At 45.6% G+C, this 17171-nt stretch overlaps 2 protein-coding genes and 1 long non-coding RNA gene across 5 annotated transcripts in view; all 3 read left to right on the top strand.

The window, feature by feature from the left end:
* LOC118380965 (rho GTPase-activating protein 42) overlaps positions 1-17171 on the top strand; it is a 239068-nt gene that overhangs the window by 164125 nt on the left and 57772 nt on the right. The window contains exons 12-16 of the mRNA XM_052468730.1: positions 4381-4420; positions 5541-5603; positions 11107-11181; positions 12793-12877; positions 14728-14786. Coding sequence (XP_052324690.1) covers positions 4381-4420; positions 5541-5603; positions 11107-11181; positions 12793-12877; positions 14728-14786 — 322 coding nt within the window. The remainder of the gene's footprint in view (positions 1-4380; positions 4421-5540; positions 5604-11106; positions 11182-12792; positions 12878-14727; positions 14787-17171) is intronic.
* On the top strand, positions 1101-4122 carry LOC127908923 (uncharacterized). 3 transcript variants are annotated; one of them, XR_008069054.1, is made up of 4 exons: positions 1101-1210; positions 2675-2754; positions 2795-2974; positions 3820-4122. It is a non-coding gene; the product is annotated as an uncharacterized LOC127908923 (long non-coding RNA). The 3 variants fall into 3 exon arrangements; XR_008069055.1 differs by lacking the exon at positions 2675-2754 and adding an exon at positions 2495-2554 and having other exon boundaries at positions 2775-2974; XR_008069056.1 differs by lacking the exons at positions 1101-1210; positions 2675-2754 and adding an exon at positions 1289-1388 and having other exon boundaries at positions 2775-2974.
* On the top strand, positions 9117-11139 carry LOC127908921 (uncharacterized). The gene is made up of 4 exons (XM_052468729.1): positions 9117-9177; positions 9573-9858; positions 10182-10865; positions 11009-11139. The coding sequence occupies exons 2-4, from the start codon at positions 9675-9677 to the stop codon at positions 11104-11106; spliced, it is 966 nt and encodes a 321-aa protein (XP_052324689.1). The 5' UTR covers positions 9117-9177; positions 9573-9674; the 3' UTR covers positions 11107-11139.

Raw genomic sequence — 17171 nt, 5'->3', positions numbered from 1 at the left:
AGAGGTGTGTGGACTTGGAGAGGTGTGTGGCCACTTGGTGTGTGGGAGAGGTGTGTGGCCACTTGAGAGGTGTGTGGCCACTTGGAGAGGTGTGTGGGCCACTTGGAGAGGCGTGTGGGAACTGTGGGGGTGTGTGGAACTTGGAGAGGTGTGTGGCCACTTGAGAGGTGTGTGGAACTGGAGAGGTGTGGGAACTTGGAGAGGTGTGTGGCCACTTGAGAGGTGTGTGGCCACTTGGAGAGGTGTGTGGCCACTTGGAGTGTGTGGAACTTGGAGAGGTGTGTGGGAACTTGGAGAGGTGTGTGGGAACTTGGAGAGTGTGTGGGAACTTGGAGAGGTGTGTGGAACTTGGAGAGGTGTGGGAACTTGAGAGGTGTGTGGGAACTTGGAGAGGTGTGTGGCCACTTGGAGAGGTGTGTGGGAACTTGGAGAATGTGTGGGAACTTGGAGAGGTGTGTGGCCAGGTTGGAAAGTGTGTGGGAACTTGGAGAGTGTGTGGGAACTTGGAGAGGTGTGTGGGAACTTGAGAGGTGTGTGGGAACTTGGAGGTGTGTAGGTGTGTGGGAACTTGGAGAGGTGTGTGGCCACTTGAGAGAGGTGTGTGGAACTGGAGAAATGTGTGGGAACTTGGAGAGGTGTGTGGCCACTTGGAGAGGTGTGTGGGAACTTGGAGAGGTGTGTGGCCACTTGGAGAGGTGTGTGGGAACTGAGAGGTGTGTGGGAACTTGGAGAGGTGTGTGGCCACTTGGAGAGGTGTGTGGCCAACTTGGAGGTGTGTGGAACTTGGAGAGGTGTGTGGGAACTGTGGAACCTGGAGAGGCGTGTGGAACTTGGAGAGGTGTGTGGCCACTTGGAGAGGTGTGTGGGAACTTGGAGAGGTGTGTGGGAACTTGGAGAGGTGTGTGGAACTTGGAGAGGTGTGTGGGAACTTGGAGGGTGTGTGGGAACTTGGAGAGGTGTGTGGAACTTGGAGAGGTGTGTGGCCACTTGGAGAGGCGTGTGGGAACTTGGAGAGGTGTGTGGCCACTTGAGAGGTGTGTGGCCACTTGGAGAGGTGTGTGGCCACTTGAGAGGTGGCCCTTGAACAGGAGAGTGTGGGAACTTGGAGAGGTGTGTGGCCACTTGGAGAGGTGTGTGGCCACTTGGAGAGGTGTGTGGCCACTTGGAGAGGTGTGTGGGAACTTGGAGAGGTGTGTGAGAACTTGGAGAGGTGTGTGGCCACTGTGGAGAGGTGTGTGGAACTTGGAGAGGTGTGTGGGAACTTGGAGAGGTGTGTGGAACTTGAGAGGTGTGTGGCCACTTGGAGAGGTGTGTGGCCACTTGGAGAGGTGTGTGGCCACTTGGAGAGGTGTGTGGCCACTTGGAGAGGTGTGTGGGAACTTGGAGAGGTGTGTGGAACTTGGAGAGGTGTGTGGCCACTTGGAGAGGTGTGTGGGAACTTGAGAGGTGTGTGGAAACTTGGAGAGGTGTGTGGGAACTTGGAGAGGTGTGTGGAACTTGGAGAGGTGTGTGGGAACTTGGAGAGGTGTGTGGGAACTTGGAGAGTGTGTGGCCACTTGGAGGTGTGTGGAGGTGTGTGGGAACTTGGAGAGGTGTGTGGTAACTTGAGAGGTGTGTGGCCACTTGGAGAGGTGTGTGGCCACTTGGAGAGGTGTGTGGGAACTTGGAGAGGTGTGGGACTGGAGAGGTGTGTGGGAACTTGGAGAGGTGTGTGGAACTTGAGAGGTGTGTGGCCACTTGGAGAGGTGTGTGGCCACTTGGAGAGGTGTGTGCGGAACTTGGAACTGTGAGAGGTGTGTGGGAACTTGGAGAGGTGTGTGGGAACTTGAGAGGTGTGTGGCCACTTGGAGAGGTGTGTGGGAACTTGGAGAGGTGTGTGGGAACTTGGAGAGGTGTGTGGAACTTGGAGAGGTGTGTGGCCACTTGGAGAGGTGTGTGGCCACTTGAGAGGTGTGTGGGAACTTGGAGAGGTGTGTGGCCACTTGAGAGGTGTGTGGCCACTGGAGAGGTGTGTGGGACTTGGAGAGGTGTGTGGGAACTTGAGAGGTGTGTGGCCACTTGGAGAGGTGTGTGGCCACTTGGAGAGGTGTGGGAACTTGGAGAGGTGTGTGGAACTTGAGAGGTGTGTGGCCACTTGAGAGGTGTGTGGCCACTTGGAGAGTGTGTGGCCACTTGGAGAGGTGTGTGGGAACTTGAGAGGTGTGTGGCCACTTGGAGAGGTGTGTGGGGTGTGTGGGAACTTGGAGAGGTGTGTGGCCACTTGAGAGGTGTGGGAACTTGAGAGGTGTGGCCACTTGGAGAGGTGTGTGGCCACTTGGAGAGGTGTGTGGGAACTTGGAGAGGTGTGTGGAACTTGGAGAGGTGTGTGGGAACTTGGAGGTGTGTGGCCACTGGAGGTGTGTGGACTTGGAGAGGTGTGGTGCCACTTGGAGAGGTGTGTGGAACTTGGAGAAGTGTGTGGGCCACTTGGAGAGGTGTGTGGGAACTTGGAGAGGTGTGTGGCCACTTGGAGAGGTGTGTGGGAACTTGGAGAGGTGTGTGGGAACTTGGAGAGGTGTGTGGCCACTTGGAGAGGTGTGTGGGAACTTGGAGAGGTGTGTGGCCACTTGGAGAGGTGTGTGGCCACTTGGAGAGGTGTGTGGGAACTTGGAGAGGTGTGTGGGAACTTGGAGAGGTGTGTGGCCACTTGGAGAGGTGTGTGGGAACTTGGAGAGGTGTGTGGGAACTTGGAGAGGTGTGTGGGAACTTGGAGAGGTGTGTGGGAACTTGGAGAGGTGTGTGGGAACTTGGAGAGGTGTGTGGCCACTTGGAGAGGTGTGTGGCCACTTGGAGAGGTGTGTGGCCACTTGGAGAGGTGTGTGGCCACTTGGAGAGGCGTGTGGGTACTTGGAGAGGTGTGTGGGAACTTGGAGAGGTGTGTGGCCACTTGGAGAGGTGTGTGGCCACTTGGAGAGGTGTGTGGCCACTTGGAGAGGTGTGTGGGAACTTGGGAACTGTGGGAACTTGAGGTGTGTGGGAACTTGTGTGGGAACTTGGAGGTGTGTGGCCACTTGGAGAGGTGTGTGTGGGAACTTGGAGAGGTGTGTGGAACTTGGAGAGGTGTGTGGCCAACTTGGAGAGGTGTGTGGCCACTTGGAGAGGTGTGTGGCCACTTGGAGGTGTGTGGCCACTTGGAGAGGTGTGTGGCCACTTGGAGAGGCGTGTGGGTACTTGGAGAGGTGTGTGGGAACTTGAGAGGTGTGTGGGAACTTGGAGGTGTGTGGCCACTTGAGAGGTGTGTGGCCACTTGAGAGTGTGTGTGGCCACTTGGAGAGGTGTGTGGGACTGTGGCACCCTGGAGAGGTGTGTGGGAACTTGGAGAGGTGTGTGGCCACTTGGAGAGGTGTGTGGAACTTTGAGAGGTGTGTGGGAACTTTGAGAGGTGTGTGGGAACTTGAGAGGTGTGTGGGAACTTGGAGAGGTGTGTGGGAACTTGGAGAGGTGTGTGGGAACTTGAGAGGTGTGATGTGGGAACTTGGAGAGGTGTGTGGCCACTTGGAGAGGTGTGTGGCCACTTGGAGAGGTGTGTGGGAACGAGAGAGGTGTGTGGCCACTTGGAGAGGTGTGTGGCCACTGTGGAGAGCGTGTGTGGGTACTTGGAGAGGTGTGTGGGTACTTGGAGAGGTGTGTGGGACTTGGAGAGGCGTGTGGAACTTGGAGAGGTGTGTGGCCACTTGGAGGTGTGTGGCCACTTGGAGAGGTGTGTGGCCACTTGGAGAGGTGTGTGGGTACTTGGAGAGGTGTGTGGGAACTTGGAGAGGTGTGTGGCCACTTGGAGAGGTGTGTGGCCACTTGGAGAGGTGTGTGGCCACTTGGAGAGGTGTGTGGGAACTTGGAGAGGTGTGTGGGAACTTGGAGAGGTGTGTGGCCACTTGGAGAGGTGTGTGGGAACTTGGAGAGGTGTGTGGCCACTTGGAGAGGTGTGTGGGAACTTGGAGAGGTGTGTGGGCACTTGGAGAGGTGTGTGGCCACTTGGAGAGGCGTGTGGCCACTTGGAGAGGTGTGTGGCCACTTGGAGAGGCGTGTGGCCACTTGGAGAGGTGTGTGGCCACTTGGAGAGGTGTGTGGCCACTTGGAGAGGTGTGTGGGAACTAATTATTTCCCCATGAACCTCAAACTATTCCCCTTTTAATGTCTACCATGGTTATGCAATATGCTTTCCATACTTCTTCTGTTAGGAACATTTCGGTGGAGCTCTGTCCACATAGGAGAATTTCCAACACAGTGCAAAGGGTTAATAACAAACATGTCCCTCCAGGAAGTGTTTGACTCTCTGCTTCAGGATGCGTCCCCTTTTGTAAAATGGTTTTCAACTGAATTAACTCTGTTGATTTTCTCCAGATTTACAATCTTCCAGCCATTCTGAGCAAGAAAGAAGAGAGTAAGTATTTTATACTCCACACCACACGTACAATATACTACACAACACATGTCAAATATACTATACGACAAATGTACAATATACTACACAACACATGTACAATATACTATACAACACATGTATAATATACTATACAACACATGTCAAATATACTATACAACACATGTACAATATACTATACAACACATGTACAATATACTTTACAACACAAGTATAATATACTACACAACAAATGTATAATATACTATACAACACATGTACAATATACTATACAACACATGTACAATATACTTTACAACACAAGTATAATATACTACACAACACATGTATAATATACTATACAACACATGTACAATATACTATACAACACATGTACAATATACTATACAACACACGTATAATATACTATACAACACATGTCAAATATACTACACAACACAAGTATAATATACTACACAACACATGTATAATATACTATACAACACATGTACAATATACTATACAACACATGTACAATATACTATACAACACACGTATAATATACTATACAACACATGTCAAATATACTACACAACACATGTCAAATATACTATACAACACATGCATAATATACTACACAACACATGTACAATATACTATACAACACATGCATAATATACTACACAGCATATGTACAATATACTATACAACACATGTCAAATATACTACACAACACATGTGCAATATACTACACAACACATGTACAATATACTACACAACACACGTATAATATACTATACAACACATGTCAAATATACTACACAACACATGTCAAATATACTATACAACACATGCATAATATACTACACAACACATGTACAATATACTATACAACACATGCATAATATACTACACAGCATATGTACAATATACTATACAACACATGTCAAATATACTACACAACACATGTACAATATACTACACAACACATGTACAATATACTACACAACACATGTGCAATATAGTATAGTTCTGACTCTCCTAGATGTACAAAGAGTGAATAATATGTGTAATAACAGATGCATTATCTAATTCTAACCCTTGTTGTTGTTGTTGCTCCTTTGTGTTCCCTGTGTTACAGCGTACCTAAACGAGGCAGGGTTTAATTTTGTGAGGAAATGTATTGACTTGGTGGAGGTACGAGGTGAGTCATCACAGCAGCCATTTTTTTTATCCCTACTCCTGGGCTTCAGCTGTCAAAATAAGACTGCTGAACTCAGTCTCACTGTAATCCTACATGACCAAACACGGTAACCAACACCACTCTTCATTAGTGTGTGTGTGTGTGTGTGTGTGTGTGTGTGTGTGTGTGTGTGTGTGTGTGTGTGTGTGTGTGTGTGTGTGTGTGTGTGTGTGTGTGTGTGTGTGTGTGTGTGTGTGTGTGTTTCAGTGGTGTAAAGTACTTAAGTAAAAATACTTTAAAGTACTACTTAAGTAGTTTTTTGGGGGTATATCTGTACTTCACTTTACTATTTATATATTTTGTCAACTTTTACTTTTACTTCACCACATTCCTAAAGAAAATTATGTTATTTTTACTCCATACATTTAGCCTGACACCCAAAAGTACTCGTCACATTTAGCCATTTTCCTAATGCCTCTGATCTGGCAGACTCACTAAACATAAAATGCTTCATTTGTAAATGATGTCTGAATGTTGGAGTGTGCCCCTGGCTATTCCTCAATAATAATTTTAAAAAACAAGACAATGGTGCCGTCTGGTTCGCGGAATATAAAGAATTTGAAATGATTTATACTTTTACTTGTGATACTTAAGTATATTTAAAACCAAATACTTTTAGACTTCACATTTCCTGTATCAAATCAAATCAAATCAAATCAAATTTATTTATATAGCCCTTCGTACATCAGCTGATATCTCAAAGTGCTGTACAGAAACCCAGCCTAAAACCCCAAACAGCAAACAATGCAGGTGTAAAAGCACGGTGGCTAGGAAAAACTCCTAGAAAGGCCAAAACCTAGGAAGAAACCTAGAGAGGAACCGGGCTATGTGGGGTGGCCAGTCCTCTTCTGGTCTGCCGGGTAGAGATTATAACAGAACATGACCAAGATGTTCAAATGTTCATAAATGACCAGCATGGTCGAATAATAATAAGGCAGAACAGTTGAAACTGGAGCAGCAGCACAGTCAGGTGGACTGGGGACAGCAAGGAGCCTTCATGTCAGGTAGTCCTGGGGCACGGTCCTAGGGCTCAGGTCAGTTGAAACTGGAGCAGGAGCATGGCCAGGTGGACTGGGGACAGCAAGGAGTCCTCATGTCAGGTAGTCCTGGGACATGGTCCTAGGGCTCAGGTCCTCCGAGAGAGAGAAAGAAAGAGAGAAGGAGAGAATTAGAGAACGCACACTTAGATTCACACAGGACACCGAATAGGACAGGAGAAGTACTCCAGATATAACAAACTGACCCTAGCCCCCCGACACATAAACTACTGCAGCATAAATACTGGAGGCTGAGACAGGAGGGGTCAGGAGACACTGTGGCCCCATCCGAGGACACCCCGGACAGGGCCAAACAGGAAGGATATAACCCCACCCACTTTGCCAAAGCACATCCCCCACACCACTAGAGGGATATCTTCAACCACCAACTTACCATCCTGAGACAAGGCCGAGTATAGCCCACAAAGATCTCCGCCACGGTACAACCCAGGGGGCAACCCAGCCAGGCCGACCACAACAGTGAATCAACCCACCCAGGTGACGCACCCCCAGGGACGGCACGAGAGAGCCCCAGCAAGCCAGTGACTCAGCCCCGTAACAGGGTTAGAGGCAGAGAATCCCAGTGGAAAGAGGGGAACCGGCCAGGCAGAGACAGCAAGGGCGGTTCGTTGCTCCAGAGCCTTTCCGTTCACCTTCCCACTCCTGGGCCAGACTACACTCAATCATATGACCCACTGAAGAGATGAGTCTTCAGTAAAGACTTAAAGGTTGAGACCGAGTTTGCGTCTCTGACATGGGTAGGCAGACCGTTCCATAAAAATGGAGCTCTATAGGAGAAAGCCCTGCCTCCAGCTGTTTGCTTAGAAATTCTAGGGACAATTAGGAGGCCTGCGTCTTGTGACCGTAGCGTACGTGTAGGTATGTACGGCAGGACCAAATCAGAGAGGTAGGTAGGAGCAAGCCCATGTAATGCTTTGTAGGTTAGCAGTAAAACCTTGAAATCAGCCCTTGCTTTGACAGGAAGCCAGTGTAGAGAGGCTAGCACTGTAGTCATTGTCTATGAAGGTATCTTTACATTTCCTGTAGTCATTTTCTATGAAGGTATCTTTACATTTCCTGTAGTCATTGTCTATGAAGGTATCTTTACATTTCCTGTAGTCATTGTCTATGAAGGTATCTTTACATTTCCTGTAGTTATTGTCTATGAAGGTATCTTTACATTTCCTGTAGTCATTGTCTATGAAGGTATCTTTACATTTCCTGTAGTCATTGTCTATGAAGGTATCTTTACATTTCCTGTAGTCATTGTCTATGGAGGTATCTTTACATTTCCTGTAGTCATTGTCTATGAAGGTATCTTTACATTTCCTGTAGTCATTGTCTATGAAGGTATCTTTACATTTCCTGTAGTCATTGTCTATGAAGGTAACTTTACATTTCCTGTAGTCATTGTCTATGAAGGTATCTTTACATTTCCTGTAGTCATTGTCTATGAAGGTATCTACATTTCCTGTAGTCATTGTCTATGAAGGTATCTTTACATTTCCTGTAGTCATTGTCTATGAAGGTATCTTTACATTTCCTGTAGTCATTGTTAATGAAGGTATCTTTACATTTCCTGTAGTCATTGTCTATGAAGGTATCTTTACATTTCCTGTAGTCATTGTTAATGAAGGTATCTTTACATTTCCTGTAGTCATTGTCTATGAAGGTATCTTTACATTTCCTGTAGTCATTGTTAATGAAGGTATCTTTACATTTCCTGTAGTCATTGTCTATGAAGGTATCTTTACATTTCCTGTAGTCATTGTCTATGAAGGTATCTTTACATTTCCTGTAGTCATTGTCTATGAAGGTATCTTTACATTTCCTGTAGTCATTGTCTATGAAGGTATCTTTACATTTCCTGTAGTCATTGTCTATGAAGGTATCTTTACATTTCCTGTAGTCATTGTCTATGAAGGTATCTACATTTCCTGTAGTCATTGTCTATGAAGGTATCTTTACATTTCCTGTAGTCATTGTCTATGAAGGTATCTTTACATTTCCTGTAGTCATTGTTAATGAAGGTATCTTTACATTTCCTGTAGTCATTGTCTATGAAGGTATCTTTACATTTCCTGTAGTCATTGTTAATGAAGGTATCTTTACATTTCCTGTAGTCATTGTCTATGAAGGTATCTTTACATTTCCTGTAGTCATTGTTAATGAAGGTATCTTTACATTTCCTGTAGTCATTGTCTATGAAGGTAACTTTACATTTCCTGTAGTCATTGTCTATGAAGGTATCTTTACATTTCCTGTAGTCATTGTCTATGAAGGTATCTTTACATTTCCTGTAGTCATTGTCTATGAAGGTATCTTTACATTTCCTGTAGTCATTGTCTATGAAGGTATCTTTACATTTCCTGTAGTCATTGTCTATGAAGGTATCTTTACATTTCCTGTAGTCATTGTCTATGAAGGTAACTTTACATTTCCTGAAGTCATTGTCTATGAAGGTATCTTTACATTTCCTGTAGTCATTGTCTATGAAGGTATCTTTACATTTCCTGTAGTCATTGTCTATGGAGGTATCTTTACATTTCTGAAGTCATTGTCTATGAAGGTAACTTTACATTTCCTGAAGTCATTGTCTATGAAGGTATCTTTACATTTCCTGTAGTCATTGTCTATGAAGGTATCTTTACATTTCCTGTAGTCATTGTCTATGGAGGTATCTTTACATTTCCTGTAGTCATTGTCTATGAAGGTAACTTTACATTTCCTGAAGTCATTGTCTATGAAGGTATCTTTACATTTCCTGTAGTCATTGTCTATGAAGGTATCTTTACATTTCCTGTAGTCATTGTCTATGGAGGTATCTTTACATTTCCTGTAGTCATTGTCTATGAAGGTATCTTTACATTTCCTGTAGTCATTGTCTATGAAGGTATCTTTACATTTCCTGTAGTCATTGTCTATGAAGGTAACTTTACATTTCCTGTAGTCATTGTCTATGAAGGTATCTTTACATTTCCTGTAGTCATTGTCTATGAAGGTATCTACATTTCCTGTAGTCATTGTCTATGAAGGTATCTTTACATTTCCTGTAGTCATTGTCTATGAAGGTATCTTTACATTTCCTGTAGTCATTGTTAATGAAGGTATCTTTACATTTCCTGTAGTCATTGTCTATGAAGGTATCTTTACATTTCCTGTAGTCATTGTTAATGAAGGTATCTTTTACATTTCCTGTAGTCATTGTCTATGAAGGTATCTTTACATTTCCTGTAGTCATTGTTAATGAAGGTATCTTTACATTTCCTGTAGTCATTGTCTATGAAGGTATCTTTACATTTCCTGTAGTCATTGTCTATGAAGGTATCTTTACATTTCCTGTAGTCATTGTCTATGAAGGTATCTTTACATTTCCTGTAGTCATTGTCTATGAAGGTAACTTTACATTTCCTGTAGTCATTGTCTATGAAGGTATCTTTACATTTCCTGTAGTCATTGTCTATGAAGGTATCTACATTTCCTGTAGTCATTGTCTATGAAGGTATCTTTACATTTCCTGTAGTCATTGTCTATGAAGGTATCTTTACATTTCCTGTAGTCATTGTTAATGAAGGTATCTTTACATTTCCTGTAGTCATTGTCTATGAAGGTATCTTTACATTTCCTGTAGTCATTGTTAATGAAGGTATCTTTACATTTCCTGTAGTCATTGTCTATGAAGGTATCTTTACATTTCCTGTAGTCATTGTTAATGAAGGTATCTTTACATTTCCTGTAGTCATTGTCTATGAAGGTAACTTTACATTTCCTGTAGTCATTGTCTATGAAGGTATCTTTACATTTCCTGTAGTCATTGTCTATGAAGGTATCTTTACATTTCCTGTAGTCATTGTCTATGAAGGTATCTTTACATTTCCTGTAGTCATTGTCTATGAAGGTATCTTTACATTTCCTGTAGTCATTGTCTATGAAGGTATCTTTACATTTCCTGTAGTCATTGTCTATGAAGGTAACTTTACATTTCCTGAAGTCATTGTCTATGAAGGTATCTTTACATTTCCTGTAGTCATTGTCTATGAAGGTATCTTTACATTTCCTGTAGTCATTGTCTATGGAGGTATCTTTACATTTCCTGAAGTCATTGTCTATGAAGGTAACTTTACATTTCCTGAAGTCATTGTCTATGAAGGTATCTTTACATTTCCTGTAGTCATTGTCTATGAAGGTATCTTTACATTTCCTGTAGTCATTGTCTATGGAGGTATCTTTACATTTCCTGTAGTCATTGTCTATGAAGGTAACTTTACATTTCCTGAAGTCATTGTCTATGAAGGTATCTTTACATTTCTGTAGTCATTGTCTATGAAGGTATCTTTACATTTCCTGTAGTCATTGTCTATGAAGGTAACTTTACATTTCCAACTGAGGACTCTTCCCACCACTGGTGTGTCTGTGTGATCTCATAGGGATCAGCACGTTGGGCCTCTACAGAATAGGAGGGGTCAACTCTAAGGTCCAGAAGTTGATGACCACTGTGTTTGGTAAGTAGCCTCTGCTCTCTCTCTCCCCTTTCACTCTCTCTCCATCTCTCTCTTTCTCTCTCTCTCCCTCCCTCTCTCAATTCAATTCAAGGGCTTCATTGGCATGGGAAACTCTAGTGAGTTTGTATATAGTGCGTATATACAGTCTAGTGAGTGTGTATATAGTGTGTATATATATATAATCTAGTGAGTGTGTATATACATTTACAATTTACATTTAAGTAATTTAAGTCACTATCTCTCTCTCTCTCATCTCTCTCTCTGTCTCTGTCTCTCAATCTCTCTCTCTCTCTCTCTGTCTCTCTCTCTCTCTCTCTCTCTCTCTCTCTCTCTCTCTCTCTCTCTCTGTCTCTCTCTCTCTCCTTCTTTCTCTCTGTCTCCCTCTCTCTCTCTGTGTGTCTCTCTCCCTCTCTCTCTCTCTCTCTCTCTCTCTCTCTCTCTGTGTCTCTCTCTCTCTCTCAATCTCTCTCTCTGTCTCTCTGTCTCTCCTTCTTTCTCTCTGTCTCTCTCTTTGCTGTCTCTGTCTCTCTCCTTCTTTCTCTCTCTCAATCTCTGTCTCTCTCTCTCTCCTTCTTTCTCTCTCTCTCTCTCTCTCTCTCTCTCAATCTCTCTCTCTCTCTCTGTCTCTCTCTCTCCTTCTTTCTCTCTCTCTCTGTCTCTCTCTCTCTCTTTCTCTCTCTCTCTCTCTCTCTCTCTCTGTCTCTCTGTCTCTCCTTCTTTCTCTCTGTCTCTCTCTGTCTCTCTCTCTCTCTCTGTCTCTCTCTCTCTCTCTCTCTCTCTCTCTCTCTCTCTCTCTCTCTCTCTCTCTCTCTCTCAATCTCTGTCTCTCTCTCTCTCTCTCAATCTCTGTCTCTCTCTCTCTCTCTCTCTCCTTATTTCTCTCTCTCTCTCTCTCTCTCTCTCTCTCTCTCTCTCTCTCTCTCTCTCTCTCTCTCTCTCTCTCTCTCTGTCTCTCTCTCTCTCTCCATATTTGTTCCTTCTGTAACCTTAGTGGCATCAGTTGGTCTGTAAGGCTCTGTTTAGATTATGCTATGCTGTCTATCATCCACCTCAGAGGGACCTCTAGTTTTCTCTGAAGTCAAAGTGAGAGTCAGCTGTGTCAAACAATGTATTGTTGTGTAGTTAACATATATATATATATATATATAAAAACTGAAAAGGGATAACTTGTAAGGCCAAACAAACCCCTCATAACCCATAGACCTACGTAGATGCATTACAAACCCCTCATAACCCATAGACCTACGTAGATGAATTACAAACCCCTCATAACCCATAGACCTACGTAGATGCATTTACAAACCCTCATAACCCATAGACCTACGTAGATGCATTTACAAACCCCTCATAACCCATAGACCTACGTAGATGCATTACAAACCCCTCATAACCCATAGACCTACGTAGATGCATTACAAACCCCTCATAACCCATAGACCTACGTAGATGCATTTACAAACCCCTCATAACCCATAGACCTACATTTACAAACCCTTCATCAGTGATGTCACCCTGTATATTTAAGTCCACTACTGAGCTGTGTTCTGGAACAGGTCAGTCAGGTACAGTGTAATTGTGTAAATGGTTGTGTTGTTGTGTTGTATCCCGTAGCAACCAAGGCTCCAGTTGATATGAACCTGGACCCAGACACCTGGGACAACAAGACCATCACAAGCGGCCTGAAGAATTACCTCAGGTACACACACACAGAGATATGCATGGACCTAGTGAATTAGCTCAGGTACACACACACAGAGATATGCATGGACCTAGTGAATTAGCTCAGGTACACAATACACAGAGATATGCATGGACCTAGTGAATTAGCTCAGGTACACAATACACAGAGATATGCATGGACCTAGTGAATTAGCTCAGGTACACAATACACAGAGATATGCATGGACCTAGTGAATTAGCTCAGGTACACACACACAGAGATATGCATGGACCTAGTGAATTAGCTCAGGTACACACACACAGAGATATGCATGGACCTAGTGAATTACCTCAGGTACACACACACAGAGATATGCATGGACCTAGTGAATTACCTCAGGTACACACACAGAGATATGCATGGACCTAGTGAATTAGCTCAGGTACACACACACACAGAGATATGCATGGACCTAGTGAATTAGCTCAGGTACACACACACAGAGATATGCATGGACCTAGTGAATTACCTCAGGTACACACACACAGAGATATGCATGGACCTAGTGAATTAGCTCAGGTACACACACACAGAGATATGCATGGACCTAGTGAATTAGCTCAGGTACACACGCACAGAGATATGCATGGACCTAGTGAATTAGCTCAGGTACACACACAGAGATATGCATGGACCTAGTGAATTAGCTCAGGTACACACACACAGAGATATGCATGGACCTAGTGAATTAGCTCAGGTACACAATACACAGAGATATGCATGGACCTAGTGAATTAGCTCAGGTACACACACACAGAGATTTGCATGGACCTAGTGAATTAGCTCAGGTACACACACACAGAGATATGCATGGACCTAGTGAATTAGCTCAGGTACACACACACAGAGATATGCATGGACCTAGTGAATAAGCTCAGGTACACACACACAGAGATATGCATGGACCTAGTGAATTAGCTCAGGTACACACACACAGAGATATGCATGGACCTAGTGAATTAGCTCAGGCACACACACACAGAGATATGCATGGACCTAGTGAATTACCTCAGGTACACAATACACAGAGATATGCATGGACCTAGTGAATTACCTCAGGTACACACGCACAGAGATATGCATGGACCTAGTGAATTACCTCAGGTACACACACACAGAGATATGCATGGACCTAGTGAATTAGCTCAGGTACACACACACACAGATATGCATGGACCTAGTGAATTAGCTGAGGTCATGTTGCCCTACCAGTTGCTCCCTGCTCCTCCCTGGCTAGGAATAATCATGACATTGGCTTAATGCCTTCCTGAAACCCTCCCATCCTTGGTCAACCAGTGTGTGTGTGTGCGTGGTGCGTGCGTGTGTGTGTGTGCGTGGTGCGTGGTGCGTGCGTGTGTGTGTGTGTGCGTGGTGTGTGCGTGGTGTGTGCGTGGTGCGTGCGTGTGTGTGTGTGCGTGGTGCGTGCGTGCGTGTGTGTGTGTGTGTGTGTGTGTGTGTGGTGCGTGCGTGGTGTGTGTGTGTGTGCATGGTGCGTGCGTGCGTGCGTGTGTGCGTGTGTGTGTGTGTGTGTGTGTGTGTGTGTGTGTGTGTGTGTGCATGGTGCATGTGCGTGCGTGCGTGCGTGCGTGCGTGCGTGCGTGCGTGCGTGCGTGCGTGCGTGTGTGTGTGTGTGTGTGTGTGTGTGTGTGTGTGTGTGTGTGTGTGTGTGTGTGTGTGTGTGTGTGTGTGCATACTCCCTATCAAAGATTGTAAAAGCATGTTGTTGGTGTAAGCGTTATCTGGAGGGAGTTTTCACCATCGTTAACGCTGGGAAAAGAGTGAATAGTTGAGACGTCTCCTCTTCATGTTCCCTTTTCATCCACCAGGTGTCTCTCTGAGCCTCTGCTGACCTTTAAGCTCCACAAAGACTTCATCATGGCCGTCAGTAAGTAATATAATGGGGATTATCAGCACACAGCTGCCCTGCAAAACCACTAACTAAACCCTGACCCTAACCCTGACCCTTACCTAAACCCTGACCCTGACCCTTACCTAAACCCTGACCCTAACCAAACCCTAACCCTTACCTAAAACCTTAACCCTGACCCTTACCTTAACCCTGACCCTAACCCTTACCTTAACCCTGACCCTTACCTTAACCCTGACCCTAACCCTTACCTTAACCCTTACCTTAACCCTTACCCTAACCCTTACCTTAACCCTGACCCTTACCTTAACCCTGATGCTAACCCTTACCTTAACCCTGACCCTAACCCTTACCATAACCTTGACCCTTACCTTAACCCTGACCCTAACCCTTTTCGTAACCCTGACCCTAACCCTTACCTTAACCCTGACTCTAACCCTTACCTTTCCTTAACCCTGACCCTAACCCTTACCTTAGCCCCTACCCTTACCTTAGCCCCGAACCCTTACCTTAGCCCCTACCCTTACCTTAGCCCTAACCCTTTCCTTAGCCCTAACCCTTTGCTTAGCCCTAACCCTTTAACTAGGAACGCTGACTAGGAACACTGACTAGGAACGCTGACTAGAACGCTGACGAGGAACGCTGACTAGGAACACTAACTAGGAACACTGACTTGGAACACTAACTAGGAACACTGACTTGGAACACTAACTGGGAACGCTGACTAGGAACACTGACTAGGAACGCTGACTTGGACCACTATCTAGAAACGCTGACTAGGAATGCTGACTAGGAACGCTGACCAGGACCACTATCTAGGAACGCTGACTAGAAACGCCTACCAGGACCACTATCTAGAACGCTGACTAGGAACGCCTACCAGGACCACTATCCAGGAATGCTGACTGGGAACGCTGACCAGGACCGCTATCTAGGAACGCTGACCAGGACTGCTGACCAAGAACGCTGACCAGGAACACTGACTAGGAACGCTGACTAGGAACACTGACTAGGAACGCTGACTAGGAACACTGACTGGGAACGCTGACTAGGAATTCTGACTAGGAACACTGACTAGGAACGCTGACTAGGAACGCTGACTAGGAACACTGACTAGGAACGCTGACTAGGAACGCTATGTAGGACCGCTGACTAGGAACGCTGACTAGGAACGCTGACTAGGAACACTGACTAGGAACACTGACTAGGAACGCTGACTAGGAACACTGACTAGGACCGCTGACTGGGAACGCTGACTAGGAACGCTGACTTGGAACACTAACTAGGAACGCTGACTTGGACCACTATCTAGGAACGCTGACTAGGAATGCTGACTAGGAATGCTGACTAGGAACGCTGACTAGCAATGCTGACTAGGAACGCTGACTAGGAACGCTGACTAGGAACACTAACTAGGAACGCTGACTTGGACCACTATCTAGGAACGCTGACTAGGAATGCTGACTAGGAACGCTGACCAGGACCGCTATCTAGGAACGCTGACTAGGAACGCCTACCAGGACCACTATCTAGGAACGCTGACTAGAAACGCCTACCAGGACCACTATCTAGGAACGCTGACTAGAAACGCTTACCAGGACCACTATCTAGGAACGCTGACTAGGAACGCCTACCAGGACCACTATCCAGGAATGCTGACTAGGAACGCTGACCAGGACCGCTATCTAGGAACGCTGACTAGGACCGCTGACCAGGACTGCTGACCAAGAACGCTGACCAGGAACACTGACTAGGAACGCTGACTAGGAACACTGACTAGAACGCTGACTAGGAACACTGACTGGGAACGCTGACTAGGAATGCTGACTAGGAATGCTGACTAGGAACACTGACTAGGAACGCTGACTAGGAACGCTGACTAGGAACACTGACTAGGAACGCTGACCAGGACCGCTATGTAGGAACGCTGACTAGGAACGCTGACTAGGAACACTGACTAGGAACACTGACTAGGAACGCTGACTAGGAACGCTGACTAGGAACGCTGACTAGGACCGCTGACTGGGAACGCTGACTAGGAACGCTGACTAGGAACACTGACTAGGAACGCTAACTAGGAACACTGACTGGGAACGCTAACTAGGAACGCTGACTAGGAACGCTATGTAGGAACGCTGACTAGGAACGCTGACTAGGAACACTGACTAGGAACGCTGACTAGGAACACTGACTGGGAACGCTGACTAGGAACGCTGACTAGGAACGCTGACTAGGAACGCTGACTAGGAACACTAACTAGGAATGCTGACTAGGAACGCTGACTAGGAACGCTGACTAGGAACACTGACTAGGAACGCTGACTAGGAACGCTGACTAGGAACGCTGACTGGGAACGCTGACTAGAACGCTGACTAGGAACGCTGACTAGGAACGCTGACTAGA

This window comes from Oncorhynchus keta, chromosome 18 (assembly GCF_023373465.1).
Source record: "Oncorhynchus keta strain PuntledgeMale-10-30-2019 chromosome 18, Oket_V2, whole genome shotgun sequence".
NCBI classification, from domain to species: Eukaryota; Metazoa; Chordata; class Actinopteri; order Salmoniformes; family Salmonidae; genus Oncorhynchus; species Oncorhynchus keta.
This window is presented reverse-complemented; position numbering and strand designations above follow the sequence as displayed.

Excerpts from the sequence above, each read along its gene's own strand:
- LOC127908921 (XM_052468729.1), top strand. The coding sequence starts at position 9,675 with ATGAAGGTATCTACATTTCCTGTAGTCATTGTCTATGAAGGTATCTTT. Across the intron at positions 9,859-10,181 it reads TGTAGTCATTGTTAATGAAG|GTATCTTTACATTTCCTGTA; the intron begins GTATCTTTTACA and ends TTGTCTATGAAG. Across the intron at positions 10,866-11,008 it reads TGTAGTCATTGTCTATGAAG|GTATCTTTACATTTCCTGTA; the intron begins GTATCTTTACAT and ends TTGTCTATGAAG.